Genomic DNA, 22,929 nt, shown 5'->3' with positions numbered 1-22,929 from the left:
AAAACCTGATTAAATTAAATGTGCACTGAATTTAGTGAAGATATGTTTCCTGTAATTTAAATTCAGATCTACTTCTTATGATTGTGGCATATTAAATTGAATCAGATTTAAGATGTTTTATTTTTCAGTACCTACTCTCCCTGACTGACTGTACTGTAGTAGTGTCAGATCTGGCATGCACAACCACTTGACACAAGCAAGCCAATTGCCTGGATACCTGATCACTATGGTAACAGTGTGGCACCCACACAGATCTCCATCCTCTCATCACCTTGGTCGCCATGGTCACCTATTCTAGAGGAGCTGGAGTGTTGTCAGGCAACTTGTTCTATTTTTTTCAGAGAGGGGTGGATTGATGAAAGAGAGGGGAAGGAGCCAGGATGACTGGAGGCAGATGGGGGGACACAGATACAGATAAAGATATGTAAAAGGTCAAAGGGTTCTAATAACAGCTGCATTTTACTGAGGTGATCGCTACAGATACACTCAAATAACAGACAGCTTTTGATATTAATGCTGAAGTATTCAGTGTATTCAGGCTGCTGCATGCTCAGTGGGTGAGCTTTGCGGATTTCGCAGTGAGACCAGCATATAGGTGCAGGATCTTCTAAAATATCAACCCCCATCTCTCTCCAACTCTCAGACATTCTCCAACCCCTTGCGCATTCTGTCAGTCTCTCCAAAATTCCGTTTGGCAGGCAGGAGATTGTGTGCACCACCTCCAACCTTAAAAGCAGAAATTTTCTGATGATCCAGCCCAGCCTTTCAAAGGAAAAGCCACATAAACTTTGTGTGGCTGGTATGTCGGTGGCGAAGAAGCTCATCACACAAAGTTAGATAAATCCACAAACTTAACTCTAAAACGCTGGCTGAACTGTCTACTGGAAGTCATGTTTCAGTAACTTGTCCAGTTAGTGTTGTTTCATTGGAAGACAGAATAGTGGCTATGAAAGACTTAAAGTGGCTATAATCAATATTTTTACACTAAAGTATAAAATGAAATTGTGAAAGGGGTCACTCATCATGACAAACCTATAGAGAATTATCAGTTGAATCTGCAGCTCCCCTCAGCTTTATGGAGCTTTATAGTGATTTTTAGCTTATTGTTGGAGAGGAGGGATATCTCCGCCGACCAGAGCCAGCTCCAAGTGGGGATCTTCTCTATTCCTATTTCCACAGTCTGCTCAACAGCCTACATAAAAAGATTTAAATGCATATTGATGTGACGACAGCCGCTTGAAAAATAACTGATAAAGCTAGTTAAAATCTGTTAATTATGCTTATGTATATATAAAAATCATTTTTTAATATTTTTGTATTAGAATTGCTCTCTTTTCTCTTCTTGTGAAAATTACAATTTTTTTGACTACTCATGCTGCTGATTAGATAAATGTGTACAATCAAATTTGATTTGGTATGACTAGCTTACCCTGCCCAAAAATGAATCATGGGCCGACCCATAACGGATAAGCTTACTAGAAAATATCACGGGTTAGGAAAGATCAGGTCAAAAAGTGACAAAGCAACATTTCAACTAAGTTATAAATAATTTACAGAAACATTGCATGCAATAGGCTACACTGCAATGACTACTCTACCCAGTCCCGAAGTAGATGTGGTCATTATCTGATTATTATATATACGATATGCTGACATAGGCCTACATGCTTGCAGCTATGAATGTTTCTTTGCAACAAGAGTGACATTCAGTCCTCTCTTTGAGGCATGTGCATGCAACTTAGTTTTCTTTCTCCTCTGTGGTGCAGCAGGCACCTTATTCTTATTATTCATATTCTTATTAATAGGGATAATAAAAAAGGCTAAATCAAGTGCTTTACAAATGTTGGATCTATAATTTTATCTATAAATGCTGAACACACCCATTCAACATTCATAGTGCTGGTGGAAAAAGTAAGTGAATCCTTGTATTTAATAACAGGTTAAAACTTCTTTTTCAGCAATAACTTCAAACAATGGCTTCTGGTAGCTGCAGATCAAACCTGCACAATGTCCAGGAGGAATTTTGGACAATTCTTCCTACAGAGCTGCTGCAGCTTAGTCATATTCTTAGGATGTCTCGATGAACGGTTCTCTGAGCTCATTCCACAGCATCTCCATTGGGTCTGTTCTCCGACTGGGCCACTCAAAACGGTGGATTTGCTTTGTTTGAAGTCATTCTATAGTAGATTTACTCCAATGTTTAGGGTCTTTGTCCTGCTGCATCACCCATCTTCTATTGAGCTTCAATAGAAGATGCACGTCTCATCATGACATTGTTCAGGTTCAGTTCTTTTTTGTCATTTCCACACATATGCTTGACAGACATACAGGGAAATGAAATGTCATTCCTCATGGATCTAGTTTTGTGATATAGAACAGACACATAAATACCACACAGTCTTAAGGGTAATGGTGAGCAACATTACATACATTAGCGGCAACCACTTGGATGTAAACTATTTCCAGTGTATTTTCTTTGGTAGCAAACTTTACATGTCGGTCGCATTTCAGCAAAACGGTCTTTAAATTTGCATGATTGCAGCTGCCAATGATGAAAAATCTGTCTTGGTGTACTGTTTGTTGATTATTGATGCTGCTGTACAGCTCCCACAGGTAGACTGCTACAGTAAAAACAGTGGTGAACTCCCTCAGCAGATAGTATGGCCAGAGCTTCACGACTGTAAATTATCAGTTGAGACACACTATTTTTCTCTGTTCCTGGAGTTAAAAGCTCCCTCTGATTGGAATAATTCACTTGTATTCGGTCCATATTATTTTTCAACTTGTTCAAAAATGCCCTGTCTTCTTCTTGTTATTATTATTAAGATCAGTTGTACATGTCAATAATAATAACACCTCTATAATTATGCTTTATATTACTTTTCTATAATCTATGAATGAATGATCCATTTTCATGCTCTACTTGGAATATGATCACTTGATTTTATAGGATTTGTTATTTGAAATGTATTGTTTTTTGTTGGTCTTTTTACTGCATTTGGTACCATTTAATTATCTTGTTTTTATTTTGGTTTTTTTTAAATGCTCTGTCTAATTGTGTTTATATTATATTATTGTAATTGAGGAACCCCTTGAAAATTAGATGGTACATCTCAAGGGGCTTATTCCTGATAAATAATTTAAAATCCTGCAATGTAATACGTGGCCCATGCGTCTGCATACGTTACCAGAGCACCCAAAAAAAAAATAGATAAATAAAATACTTAACCTCGGAAACAAGTTTCCCTTGGTGATCATGGTGAGCTGTCCCAGCCCAGAGGCAGCAAAACAGCCCCAAATCATGAAGCTCCCTCCACTGTACTTCACCTTTGGGATGATGTTTTCATGTCGGTTCACAGTGCCCTTCTCACATCATACAGTATGTACTCCTGTAAGTCCTTCCCAAACAATTCAACTTTCAGTCCACAAAACATTATCCCATATAGTGTTGTGGAGTGTCACACTTTGGCAAACTGAGGGAATGAGTTTTTTTCTTTTTTTTCTTTTTGGCTTCCTCTGTGGTTTCCTGCCATGAGCAGCATATTCCATGCAACCATGCATCATGATTTGTGTATGATAGACTCATGAACAGAGATGTTAATCAGCTCCAATGATTCCTTTAAGCCTTTAGCTGTTACTTCTTTTTTTTACCTCACTGAGCATTCTTTGTTATGTCTTTGGAGTCATTTTACCTGCACTTCCTTCTCTAGGGAGATTAGCCACAGAACTAAATCATCTGCATTTATAGACATTTTGTGTAACTTTGAACTGATGAATATCTAAAGTCTTTTTAATCCCTTATAGCTTTATGCAAATGAACATTTTTTGATTGAGATCTCTCTTTTGCAAGGCATCAGCAGATGCTTCTTGCGAATAGCAAACAAAGTGTTTTTTACAAGTCAAAGTAGCTCTAACCCACACCTTCGTTCTGGTTTATTGACTGGAGTTCAGGTTGGCTTGCTCCCGACTCCAATTAGCTTTTGTTGATGTCATTAGCCGAGGGGTTTACATACATACCAGCCAACACTGTGAATTACGTATTCAGTATAGACGAGAAACAATACAATGATTTGTGCATTAATAGTTAAATAGATTGTGTTTATTCATAATTATAACTTTACTGAAGATCTGACCACATTTTAAGACAAATGTATATATAGTGGTATTTCCACTGCAATTGCATTGTTTACCCTTTTGGGCAACTTAACTTTTTTAGTTCATTCTCATTGCTCTAATGGCATTGTCTGAAAAGGCTCTAAAAACTACCTGCTCAGCACCAAAGAGCAGATAGACACAGTTAGAGACTACGTAGTGAACATAGTGGAGCAATTAGCTGCTGAAGAGCCTGATATTTCCCTCAGGAATAGGTAGGAACCAAAAACAGAGATAACGGAGAGTGAATATTAGATTTACAGTCATCAAGCCCCACTCCAAATGAATGATCATGTGTAACAACTGTGTAAATAAACAACTGTTGGCTATATCAGTTTAAAAGGTGATGATATGTCAATGTTGTGTTCACAAATTTTTTTCTGCTGCCCCCAAAAGCCAAAATAATACGTTATTGCAAGGTCAAATAACCAGATTTGTTTCTAACCTCTTACTTCAGTAAACCAACAATGTTACGGACAGAGTTTTTATTTTAATTTTTTTTATGTACTTACTTTTTTTAACCTTTTTTTTCCCAACTTTTTTTCAAATCCTATACAGGGGAGGGTAGGCATTAATGGGGAAAAAATTGGTTTCTTGTTTTGTTGATTAATATCATCATTGACCAACAAAATGAATTAACATTGAATTCCAAAAAAATCCAAAAATAAGTTACAGGCCAGTGCAAGCTACATCAGAGAACTGATGATGTTGCTCCAACCACTCAACCAAAAATTTTTAGGCTGTATCACTTAATGACGCCCGAAGCAAATTTATATGTGTGTACCTACAAATCTTATCAAGAGGTTAATTGTTTAAAAAATATTAACCTAATAGGTCTAATGAGGTTTTAATAAATGACTCTTTGTTTGCCTGTAGTGGAGGGTATGAAAGTGGTGGAGATTGAGAAATGTCGCAACGACATCAAGAAGCTCCGTGAGGAGATGGCATCAAGAAACAACAGGTGACAGCAACAACAGCAACAATACTCTGCTCAGTAATCACTGAGCCTCCCTGGTCTTCTCATAAGTATAATCTAAGGAGCACAGAGAAGAGTGTCTAGCTCCTTTCTTATTAACTTGAATAGTTGTCAAGGGACAGCTGATCCTGATAAGTGGTTTCCAAGATGTGATTGTTGGAATCAGCTTCTGCTTCTATTGAGCAGCAGAGTGCTGTCAGAGATCTGCTTTACTGTTAACCTTACCTTACTGTAAATGCAAACATGGACAGTGGTTAGTATTGCATTAGTATCCATATTACTGCAGCAATAGCAGGAATAGTAGTAGTTTTATCGGTACAAGTGCCACAACAATTAGTCAATTAATGAATCTGTCACTTGTCAGAAAATTAGTCAACCACTCTTGATATTTAATAAATCATTTAAGTAATTTATTAAGCAAAAGTTTCAAAGGTCCACAGCTTCCATCTTCCATAAGAGTTTATCTGTTTCTATCATTGTAAACTGAAAATTTTTGTGTTTTAGACTGATGGCACTTGGGTGCTGAGAACTTGTGGACATAGTGTATTTCACTATTTTATGACAATTTTCATACTAAAACATCAATTTGTTAAATAAATTATTCAAAAAATAATTGACAGATTATTCAATAATGAAAATAATGAGTAGTTAAAGCCTCAATAATTGTTACTGGTATTTCTAGTATTAGACCTAAATAGCAGTACATGTAGCAGTAGTACCAATGCTAATAGAAACAGTAAAATAATTAGAACTAGTAATATTAGTGGTAATAGAGAAAGCAAGACTGGTGAAGGGTAATTGATAGAAGTTTTACTTTGGAGGTCATTAAACTGACTGACGATCTTATACATTATATATAATATATTATTATTTTAATAGTATTAGTTTTGTTATTTATTCTTGTTTTTTCTTCTTAGTGTGAACCACTTTTTCTGTTTTTTGTTTGTTTGTTTGTTTATAGCAACTTCCTGGAAGACAATAAAAAACTGACTCCTCGTAGAGACGTGCCCTCCTACCCCAAGGTAAGGCTTTCCTTAAGAGTTTCCACCACAATGTTCATTCCACTATGTGTTTCTGTTAGCCAAATGAGTCTGCTGATGTCAGGTGTACCAAGAAATACCACGCCTCCACTGTGGTTCCAGGAACCAGATAATGCCAATGTTTGTGTCCAAACGTGTGGTTCCACACGTTCCATGTGGTTCCACAATGTTCATTTAGTCAAAAATCAAATTAAATATTATTGACCACGCTGGATTTTCTGCAAACGCAATGGAGATGTAACTGGAAAAATGTAACTGGCCAGTTTTATAAATATTGATCAGATTTAGTCCATGTTTATTCCCAAAAAGCAGTCCGTGGAGGACAATAGCTCAATGTGAGATAATTATCATCTCATCTCTACTCCTAAACACTCTCAGAGAACACAACAATGAATCCATAAAAAGTTTGCACACAGGGAGAAGTTGTATTTTAGAAACACCTTCACCTATTGACAGCTAATGCTTCCTTCCGTATGACTGCCAGCGTAATATTTGTTACACATGTATTAATTGAGCAGAACATTTCTAAATGGTCTTTCTCTCTGGTGAGACACATAAGTCCAGCAAGAATTTGGGGACATGAAGTGTAATAATGGGGATCACATTAATTTTTATGCATCAACATTACAGTAGGTGGGTGTAGTGATGTATAGAAGTGTGCCCCCGAGCCAAGCAGAGGCGGACAGGGTTAACTGCGAGCTCTGTTGCCTGCAGTACATGCTGTCAAAACAGACCATAGATGCCCTCAAAAAGCCCGCCTTTGACGTCTGGCTGTGGGAGGCCAACGAGGTAAGACTGACAAGCTTGCTGTAAAAGTCTCTCCCTGTGCCCCTTTTCCCTGTCTATCCTGCTGCCTGATGTGTGTGTGTGCACGTTTGTGTGTGTGTGTGTGTGTGTGTGTGTGTGTGTGTGTGTGTGTGTGTGTGTGTGTGTGTGTGTGTGTGTGTGTGTGTGTGTGTGTGTGTGTGTGTGTGTGTATAGTATCATCTGTCTAAGGAGACAGTAGAAGCTCTTAGATTGCCTACATTCGATGCTTGGCAGTGGGAACCCAATGAGGTGAGACCTACGCCCTGGTTATTCAACTGATTATTTTTTTCATCAAGGACAGTTTAATAACTGTTAATTATTACTGATTAATCAACTAATGATGAAGTTGTAAATGATCAATTGGTGAATGTGCTATTAATAATTTCCGAATTATTCAATATTATGTTCTAAGTCAAAAGTCTTTGCTTAAAGTAGGACAGAAAAGAGGTGTTTTTAAGTGTCAGCTGCCTGACATTACCTGCTTTGAACTGGCAGCACAAAAGCTGGAGATGGAGACCACCAAACTGTGTAATGGTGACATTTTGACATTTTGTCAAACACAGGTGCACCTGATAATGTTCAAACAGTACTTTGCCGATTTAGCATCACATTTGTAAAACACCTGTTGGACAATGGACAAGTTAATGCAGCACAACTAGGTTAATGACTTTTTTAGTTCAAACCTTCTTCTTTGTCAAAACCTGGCACCTACATTACCCAAACTGCAACTTGCCTGCCAACAGTTTTGTCAAAAATTCATATGCATTAGCTGACAGCATAATTAGAAGCATGGTTGGTGTTATGTTTACCTTGTAAATGTATCTTTTATTTATCCAGATTATAGATAATGTATTAATTTAAATTATATAATTTATTAGTAATTAAAATCTAGATATGTAATAAAATTACATATCTTCTATCATAAAATCCTATCTTTAAGTCTGCTTTGCTTTCACAGTATAAGCAATCATTATAATCACCAGATTCTAACTAGAAGCAGACAGAGACCCACATCTTCAGGCAGTCCTGTCCAACAGCTTTCACCCCAGCCTAAATTAAATGAACTAAACGGGCAAACACATCAGACAGGGTAGGTATGAAAGCATCCTGATTTTACCTAGGTGGTGAATCAGAAAAATCTAAAAAATAGGGTATAATATTACAGTCAGTACAGAACTGAGTTTTTGTGATGCAGTTTCAAAGGCAGCCTCATTAACTGCAGCACCCAGTCATTAACAGATTTCCATTAAAGGGGTGTGTAAGTCCAAAAAGGCTTACGTGAAGGAAAGCCTAGTGTATCCTCATTCAAACCTTCTATGAGAAACCCTCTTGTACTTGCTCTGGGCATAATTAAGAGTGTTGTAATGTCCTCAATTAAAGTTGACCAGAACGATTTTTAGGTCATGAGAGAAGAAAATAGCAATGAAATAAGGGATTCAGAATGTCTGCTTTGAAAAAGGTCTATACCAATATCCTAGAGCTGACAACCTGAAATACAGCCATCATTAAATGAAACTCCACAGATTCAATCACAGTTTGTTTCTAGATGTTGGGTTAGTCCTATGTGAAAAAAAGTTGTATATAGCCTGTAGTGTCTCCAGGGTCTGATAGATAAATGCTAAAAAGTCTGATAAATGTCCTCAATGGGTGACATAAGCCTGGAAGTTTGAAAAGTAAAAAAATCTGGGGTTGTGGAGTCAGAAAGAAGTGAGTTTACCAGACCTCTGTACCCCCCCCCCCAAAATCTCTGCCTGAGGCCAGAGGCTCCAGGCTACATCAATTGCTACTAGCATGACACTCGGAAATCTCCGACCCAGCTGTCAGTTGTCGAGTTGCATTTTGGATAATGTAGGTGCCAGATTTTGACAGGGATAAGAATGTTTGGATGTACCTGTCAGCAGTGTTGTACGTATGCTATAGTAAATGTTGGAGTACCCTTTAAAGTAAATTAGAGAGAAAATTAGATTAAGATAGAGATATAAGCAGAACTGAGTGTGTCATGAGTTGACGGGAATTTTATGCTCGTGAGCTACAGCAGGGTTAGGTTGGTTAATAGTGTTGAATTAGGTCAAGTGGACATCCAGATTCAGCAATTATTATGCCAGGCCAATAAAATTCAGTTGATTGGCAGTCAAACCCCTTTTGATGTTTTCTCAGACATCAGAATAATCCCAAACCTAACCTAATTTAGAGAGCTATTATGTTATCAATTTGAAAGCTTGTTGCACTTGTTCACCTTAACTCAATTTTTTACCAGAATTCACATGTTGAAACTAAACTATAGTATCAAACAGGATTTGGCTCATTTGGTTTTTCAGAAAGCCAATACTGCTCTTGTATATGAATAATTAATTATTTAGGGAAAATTTATTTAGTTTCCCTAAATAATTACAACAAAACAAAGCTAATATAATAATTAAAAACAAAACATGAAATTTAAAAAATAGAAAGAAAAAAAGAATAAACAAATAAAAACAAATAAACAAAGATAATGCGATATTTAAATTAAAGCTTCTAGTATTGGATATTTGATTTTAATATTCCATAACCATTTTCATTTAAAAAAAAAAAACCAACCTTTTAGATTGTGGAAGTGGATCATTCATGGGGAGCAACATATTAATTGTTTTTTTGTTCCTTTATCTTGTCTCCATCTTTTGATGTTAAATGCATATTACAATGCACAGTATATGAAAGAGTTCCCTCTAAGTAGCTAAATTCCAAAGGAAGACTATGAAACAAAAACTTCAAAATGGTTCATACTATTCCAAGGGACAGTAACATCTAGTGAATTTGTGAGACTAAGGAAAGACAAAAAAGAAAGAAACCTCATCTCATCATATCTCCGTCTCTTACTGTATACATACACATCACAATGCATTCCTTTGTTCTTCCAGATGCTGAGCTGTCTGGAGCATATGTACCATGATCTTGGCTTGGTCAAAGACTTTAACATCAACCCCATCACACTCAAGAGATGGCTGGTGAGACCTGGACCCAATACAGTACCATCTGAAAATCCAAAACATTTTACAGAAACCAACCAAGAACCTCCCCATACCAGACCAGAATGATATCTCAAAAAACTTTAATGTCTAAATGTTGCTAATACTTTTCAATCCTTTATTTTTCTTTTTTGTAACATTTGTTTTTAGGATTTACAACAACACAACCTACTGTCTCTGTTTCTTTCTCTCTGTGTATAGTTGTGTATTCATGACAACTACAGAAATAACCCCTTCCACAACTTCCGCCACTGTTTCTGTGTCACCCAGATGATGTACAGCATGATCTGCCTCTGCAGCCTACAGGTAATCAGCTTCTTAGAAACTTGACTGCTGTGAGACTTGAGGGTTCACTCAATAAGAACTTGACTTGAGATTTGAAAGCAAAGCTTCAAGTTTTGACCTGGTAAAATTAGTGAACAATAAAAAATAAAAAGTCCACACACCCTGCATATTTATTTTTTAGGCATATACATTGATCCCAGTTATGAAAAAAAGCACTGTTAACACAGCATTGAAAGGTTGAGATGTTTAAGTGTTCAAATGTCCCTGTTATTAATAGTCAGCAACTTGACTGGTACATTGCTCATGAAGACCTGAGATTTAATTTTTCTTGGCAAGGTCAATTTACTCATAATCAGAAATACTACTCAGCCGATGAAAACAGTTATATAATGTTTCTGTGCCTGTGAAAGAGCTTGTGTCTGAAAAAAATACTTAAGTGACATCATTTGAGTAACTTCGGTTGAGCGTGGAGGCAAATTTGAAACAGGAAGCCTGCTTCACAAACTTGGACTTTGAAAGACGTGTATGTTCATCAAGCAGGGAGGGTCTAATGAAAGACACTGTGAAGTTGCAGTATGGGAAATGTGGGATCCAGGGTTTTTGGAGCTTGACCCATACTCTGGAGTAAAAGTAAGGGTATGTGTGTCTCTGCTGTTTCAATTTTGACCAAACTTTTTTCAATCTGTCCCCCATAAAATCTCCCAGGTTTATGAAAATTTAAATCACTGGATTAACCCATGGAAGAAATTGTTAGACACTTTGGGATATACACTTCTTTCTTGCCGAAAGTTAGAAAAGTAGATCCATCGATACTAGCTGGTATATCTTAGATTGTCATAAAGACTGGAAACGGGGAAAACACCCCTGTAAAAGCACAATGTGTCATTTTCACACTTTGTGTTTGTTACGGATTACATAATTTAGATATAACATCTTTATTAGTGAAATTGAGAGGTGCTTTAAAGGTGAATTTTGTTACCTTTGGATAGAGCCAGGTTAGCTGTTTCCCCTTTTTTCCTGTCTTTGTGCTAAGCTAAGCTACCTGTCTAAGCTTCAAATTTAGCATACAGACATGAGAGTGGTATCAATCTTCTCATCTGACTCCTTGTAAAAATGAGAATAAGCATATTTCCCAAAATGTCAAACAAATCTTAAAGCAGCTCTGCCTAATAGATTAATTTGACCCTTAATCAGACTGGGAAACTGCAAACAAGAAAACCTAGTATGTGGGTAGACCGCTCTTTACCTGTTTGCTTCTCTCCTGCTCTCTTTATTTTAACACAGCCGAATTCCCAATAAAGCAGTTCTTATTTACACGTTTTTCTGTTCCTGTGACTGAAACATGGCCCATTAAGATTAAATGTTAACCATGAGTCACATCTAAGCCATTTACAAGTTGCTGCTCTGCACAGCTAAAATTCTGATTTTATAACCGAGAAGTAGTCTGACGAAATCACCATACATACAAGTTAAAGAAAATGGCTGTGCTGTGATTTCGTCTATATTTACTTGTAGAATGATCACTCAGAGAGAAAGTTAGAAGCTCTTTCACGTCCGTGTCAGCTGAGATGTGTAGAGGTGTGCTTGTGGAGGGAAAGCCTGACCTGGTGCTAGCAGGGCAATACCTGCAACTCTCTTCTACAGAAAGTAGCTAAGGTTTGTTCAAAAAGTCACTAGATTTGTCTGTAGGTGCTTTTGTGAAGAAAAGTCACCAAAAGGGTGTGAAAAGTCTGTAAATCTAGCAACAAAGGCTTTAAGATGACAACACTGCCTGTATACACCCACCTGATGACACTGTAAAAAACAGTTATGCTTATTCATTATGAAAGAACAACGACCAATGGTGTAACATCAGCACTTAGTCACACGGCCTTTGGCTGACCAATGGTGTAACTTTATCACTCAGTCACTCACTCAGTCACTCACTCACTCATGGACATTTGCGTTTATGGGGATATCCCCGCTGTTGCAGTCCGGCCAAAAAAAAATATCCCTTTCAGGTAATTACCATCCATGAGAGCGTGGCTAGTATGTATTTCACCTTGAGAGTCTGTGTGCTTGTGTGTGTGTGTGTGTGTGTGTGTGTGTGAGTGAGAGATCATGCCAAAATGTGGTCCTGGAGACACCTTCTGTAGCGGGAAATACCACTGAGGTATTTTGGCAGGTGTTTATACTGTCTGTCTGTCTGTGGACATTTTGTCAATGTGATAGTGTCACAAAACTTTACAGGTGTGTAGTTCAGATCAAAATGAAGGTCGAGTTGGAAGATGGGTGTGGTATGACCCATGACTACTGAGTACTCATGTTATAATGTAGTAATGACTACTACATACTAATGGGTCGGAACGTCGACATGTTGATAGGCATTGTGGCTGGTGTGATCCCATCGCAAGATGTTCTCTAATTACTTTTTGGTGTAATTCTACTACCAGATTCTTTAATCTTCAAATAGTTATAAAAACCCAAACCTAAATGTGTGTCTAGCTTTTTAAAAGGACAATCTATGTGGTGGGTTGGACGATTACTTACTTAAAAAAAGACAAACAACACTGTCTTCTGTTTAAAAAAAAAAAATTTTTAAAATTACTTTAAATTTCAACTAGATATTTTTGTTCTTAATTTTACTTCAGCTAACGTACTGAATTACAGTTTAAATAATGGTGTTTCTGCGGGATGAGTAGAATGAGTTTGAGGTTTGATTACAACTGCAGTGTTTATGCTGCTAAAGGATTCTGAACTGCACACATTGTTACATGTTAAGCACCAAAATTCTCAATCCTCTGTTTCTACACAAAGATATTTCCTAAGGCAGCTTCAGTGCCATAACTACATACATATACCGGTAGAATTGTTGTATTATAAAAAGGCATCACTCTACCATGAAATCTTTGTGTCGCTCTGTTGCTTCACTTTGTAGAGACACTGCAACCAGGGGATCCGGGTTTCTTACCATCAATTTATTTTCATCATCAGCAGCTGTTTACTGCTTCCTCTTCTTTTGTTTCCACTGTAAAGTCTTTTTCTCTGTCTCCTGTATTCACCATAAAGTAACATTTGAATTAATATGGTGATAAAATTGATACATGCAGGGTTTTGGGAGGGTTGAAGTGAAAAGCTGTGCTGTGAAAAAAAGAGACGTCAGGGAATTGGAAAAGCTCGAAAAGTTAAGAGAATGAGGAGGAAGACGGGGCTGATGAAAGGGGAATAAAGTAAAGGGAAGGAGGAGCTTCTTCTCAGAGAATCTCCCTCTCATCCCTCCTCCCTCTGTTGTCAGGGAGGACTATTCACCTGAGGTTTAATTATTACAGGCCTAACGAGTGATCAACTCAGTACAACTCTCTCACTCACGCACACACTCACATGTTGTGTGGCAACTTTAGGGTTGAAGATGGGATCACATACACATTAGTGCACATATAGACATAGTCTTCTAGTAAAATATTGAATTGATGCATTAAGTAACATAAGTGTGTGTGTGTGTGTGTGTGTGTGTGTGTGTGTATATGTATGTGTATGTGTTATTTTTTTAGGAGAAGTTAACTCAGGTGGAAATTTTAATTCTCATGACAGCTGCTGTATGTCATGATCTTGATCACCCTGGATTCAATAACACGTAAGACAGACTAACACACACAAACATGCATGCACACAGAAATCATACAATACATTATAACTATTTTTTTCTTTACGTTGCTTCATCTGTCCCTGCTTTGCATCATTCCTCCCTTCCTGCTCACTCATTTTTGTCCTCCTTCTCTTTCTCCCTCCATTCTTCTTTTTCTGTTTTTTACATCTCCCTCTGTACTTCCTTTCATCCATTCATTCTGAGGTTCTTCATTTCTTCCCTCTGTCTATTCCGACCCTCCCTGTGTCCTTCTGTCCTCCTTAGCATTACATTTGTTATCTGTTGTCTTTTGTGTTTTCATCTTTCCACTTCCTCCATCTTTCCATTGCCTCACTCTCCCCCTCTTACTGCTGTCTCCTTACATCCCTCCCTGTGCCTTGTTACGCTGTTCTCTCGCTTATCTCCTCCTTTCTTTTTGTCCTTGCCACCTGCTTCTTTCCCATCACTCCCCTGTCTTGATTCTTGTTTCCTTCTCTGCATCCTCCTCTCTCCCATTTCTTCCTACTCTCTGTCCCTTTCTTACCATGTTTCTCATTCTTCCCGTTCTCTCTCTCTTCCAGGTACCAGATCAATGCTAGAACAGAGCTGGCAGTTCGCTACAATGACATCTCCCCTCTGGAGAATCACCACTGTGCTGTGGCTTTTCAGATATTCTCTCAGTCCGACTGCAACATCTTCTCCAACTTCGACCCAGAGGCCTTCAAACAGATACGACAGGTAGGGCTGTCTGTGTGTATGTGTACTTGAATGGCTATATATTGTGAGGACCAGATGGAATTTTACACCATCGGAGTTAGGACATTTTAGGAAAGTGAGGAGAATTTGGCCAGTCCTCCCTTTCTGACACACCTTCAAAGGGCTATTTTAGGGTTAAGACTTGCTTTTATGGTTCACGTTAGAATTAGGTTTAGGTTAGAGTTTGGGTAAGGGTAAGGATTAAGCATTTTGTTGTGATGGTTAATTTTAGGGTAAGGGGCAAGGAAATGCATTATGTCAACAAGTGTCCTCACAAAGATAGAAATACAAACGTGTGTGTGTGTGTGTGCGTGTGTGTGTAGAGTTTTCTGTATTCTGATGATTTTAACAACTTAATAGTTAATTAAGGAAAAAAAAAAAGAAGGAAGGGGAGTCTGAAAAGATGAGGAAAAGAGTGCTACATATATAAATCAAACTACATCAATAGAAAACCCAACCACAATTTATACTGTACTTTCCACGTCTCGAAAAACTTGTCAAGTCCTCTTTGTATGTGCTTGTGTATGTGTGTACTGATGAGCTGTTACACTTGTGCTGTTTTTCAGGGAACCATCACACTGATCCTAGCCACAGACATGGCACGACATGGTGAGATCCTTGACTCCTTCAAGCATAAAGTTGACAACTTTGACTACACAGATGAGGAACATGTCACCTGTGTAAGGAAACTTTGATTTACAAACAAGTCATTTGGTGCTTTGTCACCTGCAGTTCTGTTCAGTTGTTCTGGACCAAAGAAAAAACATTAGTTTAATATGACATCATATGGACTGAAATGTAACTCATTTATTGGACAGTTTGGGTGATGTCATCCTGCAGCATCAGCACTAAGTGGACACACGTGCAGAAATCAAATTCCAGTGACCCACTCCAAGAGTTGCTGCACTTTACTGCTTCTTATGTGTTTATTGATTTTCTATGGAGTCATTAAGAGGAAATAATTTATTGCTAATAGCACAGACTGCAAGAGAAGATACATCGGTCAGTTTGTCACCAAACTATCCAGTAAATGAATTTCTTGGTTTGTTTGAAGACAGTGCACGTGTAATATAATAAAATATATTTACCAAATGAACCAAACTACAGGTGATAAACGGACCTTATACTGCCTCATTTATTTATGTTGCATTCTTCTAATGTAGCATCGGTTGGAGAGCAGATTGTATTTCATTTTGTGACGCTTTGATGCCCTGTGTGTACTGGTAACATTTAATCAGTCCTTTACTAAATGTACAATTTGGGGTTACTTATTGTTCACTTGAATATTTACATTCTATGCTCTTCTATAATTGAGTATATATATATTACTTAGAATGAGCACCACCATGACCTGTTACAACATTAAAATGTTGCTTACACAATAAAGCATCAATAATAGTAATGCAATGTATATAGTAATATAGCAGTCTGAAAGTTGATATGCTGTATCACAAATAATTTTACTTTGGATATTATAAGTGAATTTTGATAATATTACTATACTCTTACTCAAATAAAATTCTCAAAGCAGGACATTCAATATATATTTTTTTACTATGTTAGGACTACTTTTACCTAATTTAAGGATCTGAGTACTTTTTCCACCCATAAGTCTACTGCTGATGCTTTTGCTGTAGAGTACAGTAACTATTACTGCCAGTCCTCTGATAAACCTACCTATAAAATATTTCAAATACAAAATAATGAAAAAAAGTTCTATACATCATAGACTTTCAAGCACTAAACCAAATTATATTTGTACACCACATGCTGTGTTGTTATCATCATATATAATACATTAAGAGTAGGACTTCAATTATGTTTTTTCACTGTGTTTTTATTTGGGTAAAGTACTTCAATGAGCCGATCAGAGATGTCAGTATATACAGTAATAAAATAATTTAATGGTTTAGCTACATATGCAGAGTTATCCTTCATTACAGGTTGTCAAATTAGTCCTTGCGGCAGGAGGATTAATTCACTAGGGTAGCAGCAATGTCATTGCATTTAATCTCAAAACGCATCCCATCTCATTATACCAGGTTATGAACTACGACAACAATGAACTATTCTTTCCAGTGTTGCACTGTTGCATTTTTATAAAATATCTCTCTATTCATGGTGACCTTTGCCCTCTCACCCTGTGCTCTGTGCAGCTGAAGATGGTGCTTATCAAGTGCTGCGACATCTCCAATGAGGTGCGACCCATGGAGGTGGCTGAGCCCTGGGTTGACTGTCTGCTGGAGGAGTACTTCATGCAGGTGGGTCCACCAAAGTGGGGAAATATTTTCAAATTGTTCCATTTTTATGCCAACACTAATACAAGTACATTGCACTTCTGATGATTTTTCAATTTTTTTTAAGCTCAAATAGCCTCAAAAACATCATGTAGACAAAAAGTTAAATGATTTCTGGGTTTGCAGTCCTCTTAGGCGGAGTCATTTTTTTCTTGTAGCTGCTGAGTATGATGTTCAATATGTGATAAAAGGACAATATACATCAGAGGGTCATTCCTTTTTTTATTCATTTTGAAGCAGGACCTGCTGCATGTAGCTTCACTTGAATTAGAGATGGGCAGAAAAACTCATTAAAAAGAGAATTTCTTTTTATTTATTTTATTTTATTTTAAACAAAGATCGTAATTTCCTGAGATTTCTGTCTGCACTATTCAGAGTGACAGGGAAAAGGCTGAAGGGCTTCCTGTGGCTCCGTTCATGGACAGAGAGAAGGTCACCAAACCGACAGCACAGATTGGCTTCATCAAGTTTGTCCTCATCCCCATGTTTGAGACTGTGATGAAGGTGAATATGCAGGACAGTGATGACAGTGATGAGATCAGGTCAAAGTGAGAGAATTGCAAATTGGGAGTGGTTTCTGGAAGTTTTTCTGTACAATGTGAAGTAGCACTTGAGTAAGTTCTTTTAATTATATCTTTAATCTTAATATACTCAGCAGCATGAGTCTCCTGGATAATTTAACACTATGATATGGTTTGGCAATTGGAGATCGATTAGTTCAGCTAATTAACAACAGCTGTATGTTGTACTGAAGATGATGCTGAATACAGTTTTAAGTAATTTTGCATATTTAACTTACTGAAAACTGTGCTATATATTAAAATACATACACCACAAAGATTAAGTGTTATAAAGGACAAGAAATGTTTTACACTTGGAAATGTTCAGTATGGAAATTAGACTTAATGTGTTCGGTAAACTGTCTACAGCTTTCAGCTTGTTGCCCTTTATAATTCATGTTCCTGTTCATGTTACTCTCATATTAAATCTCAAATTAAGCTGTGATGGTACTTATAAGTTTTATGAATATACACATCATCTTGTGAATGCCATCATTTCTTATAAGACCTGCTAAATTTAAGACTGTGGCAACAACAAATGCACCATAAATAAAAAGAAAAGAGAAGATAATTAACCTAAAAATATAACAAGAAAGTGGAGGGAGCGGAGGATGATGATGACAGAACTTGCGCAAATGGGTTTTATACATTTTAAAATTAATTTGTTTTTTTAGTTTTATTCTTATTTCTCCAATTTAAACATTATCACTGCTTTTACATCCAATGTCTCTAAACTAAGAACACTGGTGTTTATTGATTAAAGTATAGATTTAAAAATGAACAAAAACAGTAAATACTTATATACTTATATATAAGTATATATATATATTATATAAGTAATATTTATATAATAAATGTAGTTTTTGGTTCCTTCCGCAAGTTCTGGCACTTCTTAAGATGCTCTTATCCTCTTATAGTGGGTAGGAGGCACTTGTTAATCTACAATCATTCTCAGTGTCTTCAGTTATGATGCTTTTTGAAAACACCTCTTAAGCTTATGAAGGTTCGTAAAACGGATTTGACAGTCATCTTATCCTTTGGATGCTATTTGGAAACAAGGCCCTGGACCTTTACTTCCAGAACCCTGGATGAACAAATTCTTCGTTGCTACTCCCCTGCAATTTATGTTGGAAATGATGATGGGTAGACTGAGTTACATTTTGTCTAATGTCTTTCAAAGATTCTTCACTGGAAATTAAGCATCTGTCCCTTCTGAGGCTGTCAGTTGCTGAAAGGAACCAGTATGTTTCAAAAGACAAATGCTTTGTACAGGCAGGACTCAGGGAGGAAGAAGCTTAGATACCAAGGCTGTGTCTGTAAATTTCTCCTTATTTAACATGTACTATGCACTATTTTTACCATCCACCATTTTATTGATATAGTGCCTTCAAAAATTCCCACAACAGGACAAAAAAAAGTGGCATTCCCAACTACGTTCTAACAATCCCACAATGTAATGTGTTGCATTTTATATATGTAAAATTAAGATTTGTGATTTGTGTGATTCTACAGCTTTAAGTTATAGTGTAAAATGATGATTAATACATGTCTAAAGTTATTTCTCACTATAGAGTAAACTACTGTTTTTTTACCCACTCTTCCTGCAGATCACTTCAACTTCTGCAACATTTTCAGTAATGTTCAGGTCAGGGGACTGTGAGGGCCATTTAAAAAGCTTCAGCTTGTAGCAAGTACTTCATGGTGAATTTGAGGTCTGCTTAGGATCATTGTCCTGTTGTAGAAACTAGCCTCTTTTCACACTCACTTCCTTGAGTGACTGGAGGACATTTGTATACAGAATTTGCTGATATTTAGTGGAATCCATTCTTCGTTCAAACTCTTCAGTGTTTCCTGTGCCACTGGCTGCTACACTACCCCAAAGTAGAATATTCCACTTCCATGTTTAATGATTGCCGAAGGGGAGTTACTAATATTCATTTATAAGGCGCCCGCACTTTTGCACATGCCACATCTTTTTTGTTTTTGTTTTGTTTTGGCTTTTTTTTTTTTAAGTTCACGAAATAAAAACTAACACAACAGCTAACATTAAACTGTGCCTTCTTTTTCTGCTATCATCAGTGAATAAAGGCTAATTTTTTGTGTCTGTTTGCTGCAGGAGTTGATTTACTTCTTTTTACTTGAAAAATCAATAAAACATGGAATTTGCCAAACTTTTGCATGCAGCTGTATTTAAACATGACGTAATGTGTGCGGTGATGATACTGAGACCTTGCATGTGTATGTGTGTGTACTAGCTGTTCCCACAGATTGAGGAAGCAATGGTGCAGCCACTCAGAGAGTCAAGAGACCGATACGAAGAACTCAAACAGATTGATGACGCCATGAATGAGGTTGGAGGATTTGGTTAGAGGAAGTGTGTGTGTATGTGACTTTGAAGTTTGTGGATTCATCTCATTTGTCCTTGATGCAGATTGTGACTGATGATAATATTCCCTTCAGGTGCAGAAAAAGAAAAGTGAAAACTTGACCATGGGAGGGAAGAAGAAGTAAACATTTTGGAAAAGGTAGGAAAGAACAGAACTTTTTCCCTTTGGGAAATGGCAAAGTACTCTATCTGTCTAACTTCCTGCAGCGTTTGCTGTCACTGTATGGTCAGGTTGGAGATCAGAGGCTTACTTGGATAAACACATGTTATAGGCAGTTTTGTTTATAAATGTAATCTGTCTGTTTCAGAACCAGTGAGAGTAGAGCACAGGAGTGAAGCAGTGTCATGTAAAGTAAACTGTAGTCGTCAGACAAGTTGGTTCGTTATGGACCATCACTCCGTCCTCTCCTCACTTCATCCTGTTGAAGAGCAGTGGACCAACAGGATGTGTGATCTAAGAAAATCAGGTAGATTTCCAGTCTGTCACAGAAAAGTGAGCGAGTGGATCTTTGAGAGCAGCTCTCAGACCGCATTACACTGATGGACTCGAGGAAATGATGGACAATACAAAGCATTTTTGAGGGAATGCCAGCATTTGTACAGCACAGACTGCTTAAGTGAACAATATTTAGATACATATCTTGAATGGTTTTTTATTTGACGTGTTGTTTTTATACAGATTGTAAAGATTTTTAGAGATATTTGTTCTTTACTACAAAAAATAAAGATTAATTACAAAATCCTGTCTGGACTGTTATTGTCCCTGCTTATTATGCTAAACACATGAATCACGCAAAAGTTATTCTGGCCTCTTCTATTTTGATACAAAAATATGTCTATAAAACAAATATGGCCTATGAAAAGTCATGTAGTAAAATGTGCAATATGCTCCTTTCTGTATGTATGTTATGTTTATCATGGAAGCATGGTATGTGGACAACTGCCCTGGGGCTACAGACATTCAGGGACCTCAAAGGCCCCATATTCACTGTGTCCATTGATTTGTCGTCGTAATTTGATTAATTGCAAATATTTTAGCACAATAAAAATATTAATATTTAAATATACAGGTTGCTATCACGCAATCACAGCCAAAGCTTTAAGCTTAATAGTGGGAGCTTTACAGACACTGTTTTGCTCCAGGCTTCGCCTCTCAGGTGCTTGAAAGGTCTTAATCCTCAGGTTGACTTTTTTGGGCAGGTAATTAAAGTTGTTGTAGTTCCATAAATTTCTGCTGAATGTTGGTCATGAGACTGGCAACACTACAAGTTTGGCCCCGACTAATCATCGTTCACCTCTTTGCCTGTAGGCAGCGAAGAGGGTCAAGAAATTGTAAACACGCTGTCACGCGCTGTCAAGACCATGCCAAACCAACAGGCGGCGATATAACCCTGAGGGCGCTCTGTCATCCTATTGATCGCCAGGAAGGAACACGTCGTAGAGAAAAAAAATCTTGATGTCGTTGGGTGTACCGGACGCTGCGTAGTTGTTCTGAGATCATGTCACATTACAAGGCCTGTCCGTCGTTCCAGACGTCCATATTCGGGCCCGACGCTGGAAATGTGTCGACCACGACAACATCATGGCACAGTCGTGCTCTGCAGACACTATGCATATCTCAAAAAGGAACAGTACTCCCTCCTCTGCAAATGCAAATACAACATTATCTGTCATCATATATAGGGTATGTTATCAATAAAATTATATTTGAGATTTAAGTTTAATTGTCCAGTAAATTACACAGCATTTCAGATTCTTTTGTGGGTTTATGGAAAACACCATTACCATTTTCAACATACTGTGTTGTAATGAAAGTTCGATACAATTCAATGTAAGCGCAGCCTTTGATTTTTATTTACTTATTTATTCTTTCTCAAAGTTGAAAAATGCCTAACTTGATTGTGCCCTCCCTTCAGAAGGTACATCTATGCACTTGATTACCCGTTTTGTCCTGTGACAAAATTTTCATGGTGCATACGTTAAAGGCACACTTTAATAGGTTTTTCTAATGTGTAGCAAAATAAATTAAGCTGAATGGTCCACCTTATGACCTGAAAGCTTCAAAAACTTTATGATTTATAGCCTATATTAACAGTGGCTTTAGAAAATGCTCAGACCCTTCCACTTTTTGCACACATTGTGTTGTAGATTTCATTTTAAATGAAGAATTTTCCAATTTTAATCTATCAATCTACAGTCAATAACTCATATGCCAAGGTCCAAATTTATTAAAAATCAAAAACTGTATTCTCTCATATACAGAAGTATTCATACCCATTGCTGAAATATCCACAGCAATAGAAAATAAGGAATTATACTGTAGGGCTATCCATAGATTTTTTTAAAAAGGCATTTGACACTACTGATCATAGATAATTAATGAGGAAACAAAAGATATGGCATTAGAGGTGTAACACACTCATGGCTCAGTAACCATCTTGATTATAGATATCAGTATGTGCAAATAAACAATGATAAATCTGAATTGCTGAGGGTCACATCTGGGGTTCCACGAGGTTCCATAAGGTGTGCTAGGTTCAAAGATGTTTATATTGTACATTTATAATATTTGCAACTTTTCCAAATTGGTAAAGTTGGTTTTGTTTGCAGATGATACAAATTTATTTTGTTCTGGTAAAGACCTTGAGCAACTTATGGATACAATGAAAACTGAAAACTTTAAAACAATTTTGATATTAATAAGTTGTCATTAAATTTACATAAAACTAAATTTATAATATTAAGGAAAACATTGGAAAGTAATTATTCAAGTACAAATCACAATAGATAATGTTGAAATAGAAAGAGTATATGGAACTACATTTTTGGGAGTTGTTATAGACCACAAACTATGCCCGAAACCACATATAAATCATGTAAAGACAAAAATGTCAGTCTATTGCAATATTTCAGAAAACAAAAGACATTCTCAATGCAAATTCAATACATTTACTGCAGCGTTCTTTAATAGTTCCATACATTACCTACTGTGTGGATGTTTGGGGAAACACATACAAAACAATCACAAATCCAATTTTGTACTACAGCAAAGAGCTATAAG

The 22,929-nt window shown here is 37.0% G+C and overlaps 1 protein-coding gene across 8 annotated transcripts in view; it reads left to right on the top strand.

Annotated features, from left to right (window-relative positions):
* Positions 1-20,547, top strand: part of pde9a (phosphodiesterase 9A) — a 50,598-nt gene extending 30,051 nt beyond the window's left edge. For 4 of the 8 annotated variants that reach the window (XM_040149417.1, XM_040149414.1, XM_040149420.1 and 1 more), the window contains 13 exons: positions 5,029-5,113; positions 6,090-6,150; positions 6,883-6,957; positions 9,873-9,959; positions 10,182-10,286; positions 13,796-13,878; positions 14,451-14,607; positions 15,192-15,305; positions 16,782-16,886; positions 17,298-17,426; positions 19,738-19,833; positions 19,943-20,007; positions 20,177-20,547. In XM_040149417.1, coding sequence (XP_040005351.1) covers positions 5,029-5,113; positions 6,090-6,150; positions 6,883-6,957; positions 9,873-9,959; positions 10,182-10,286; positions 13,796-13,878; positions 14,451-14,607; positions 15,192-15,305; positions 16,782-16,886; positions 17,298-17,426; positions 19,738-19,833; positions 19,943-19,993 — 1,148 coding nt within the window. In that variant the 3' untranslated portion in view covers positions 19,994-20,007; positions 20,177-20,547. Of the gene's footprint in view, positions 1-5,028; positions 5,114-6,089; positions 6,151-6,882; positions 6,958-7,149; positions 7,225-9,872; positions 9,960-10,181; positions 10,287-13,795; positions 13,879-14,450; positions 14,608-15,191; positions 15,306-16,781; positions 16,887-17,297; positions 17,427-19,737; positions 19,865-19,942; positions 20,008-20,176 lie in introns of those variants that run through there. The other 4 variants (XM_040149418.1, XM_040149415.1, XM_040149419.1 and 1 more) reach the window with 3 other exon arrangements.
* The last annotated feature ends 2,382 nt before the right edge of the window (positions 20,548-22,929 follow it).

This window comes from Xiphias gladius, chromosome 16, assembly GCF_016859285.1.
Source record: "Xiphias gladius isolate SHS-SW01 ecotype Sanya breed wild chromosome 16, ASM1685928v1, whole genome shotgun sequence".
In the NCBI taxonomy this organism is placed as follows: Eukaryota; Metazoa; Chordata; class Actinopteri; order Istiophoriformes; family Xiphiidae; genus Xiphias; species Xiphias gladius.
Note: the sequence above shows the minus strand (reverse complement) of the source record. Positions and strands in the feature narration are given on the sequence as shown.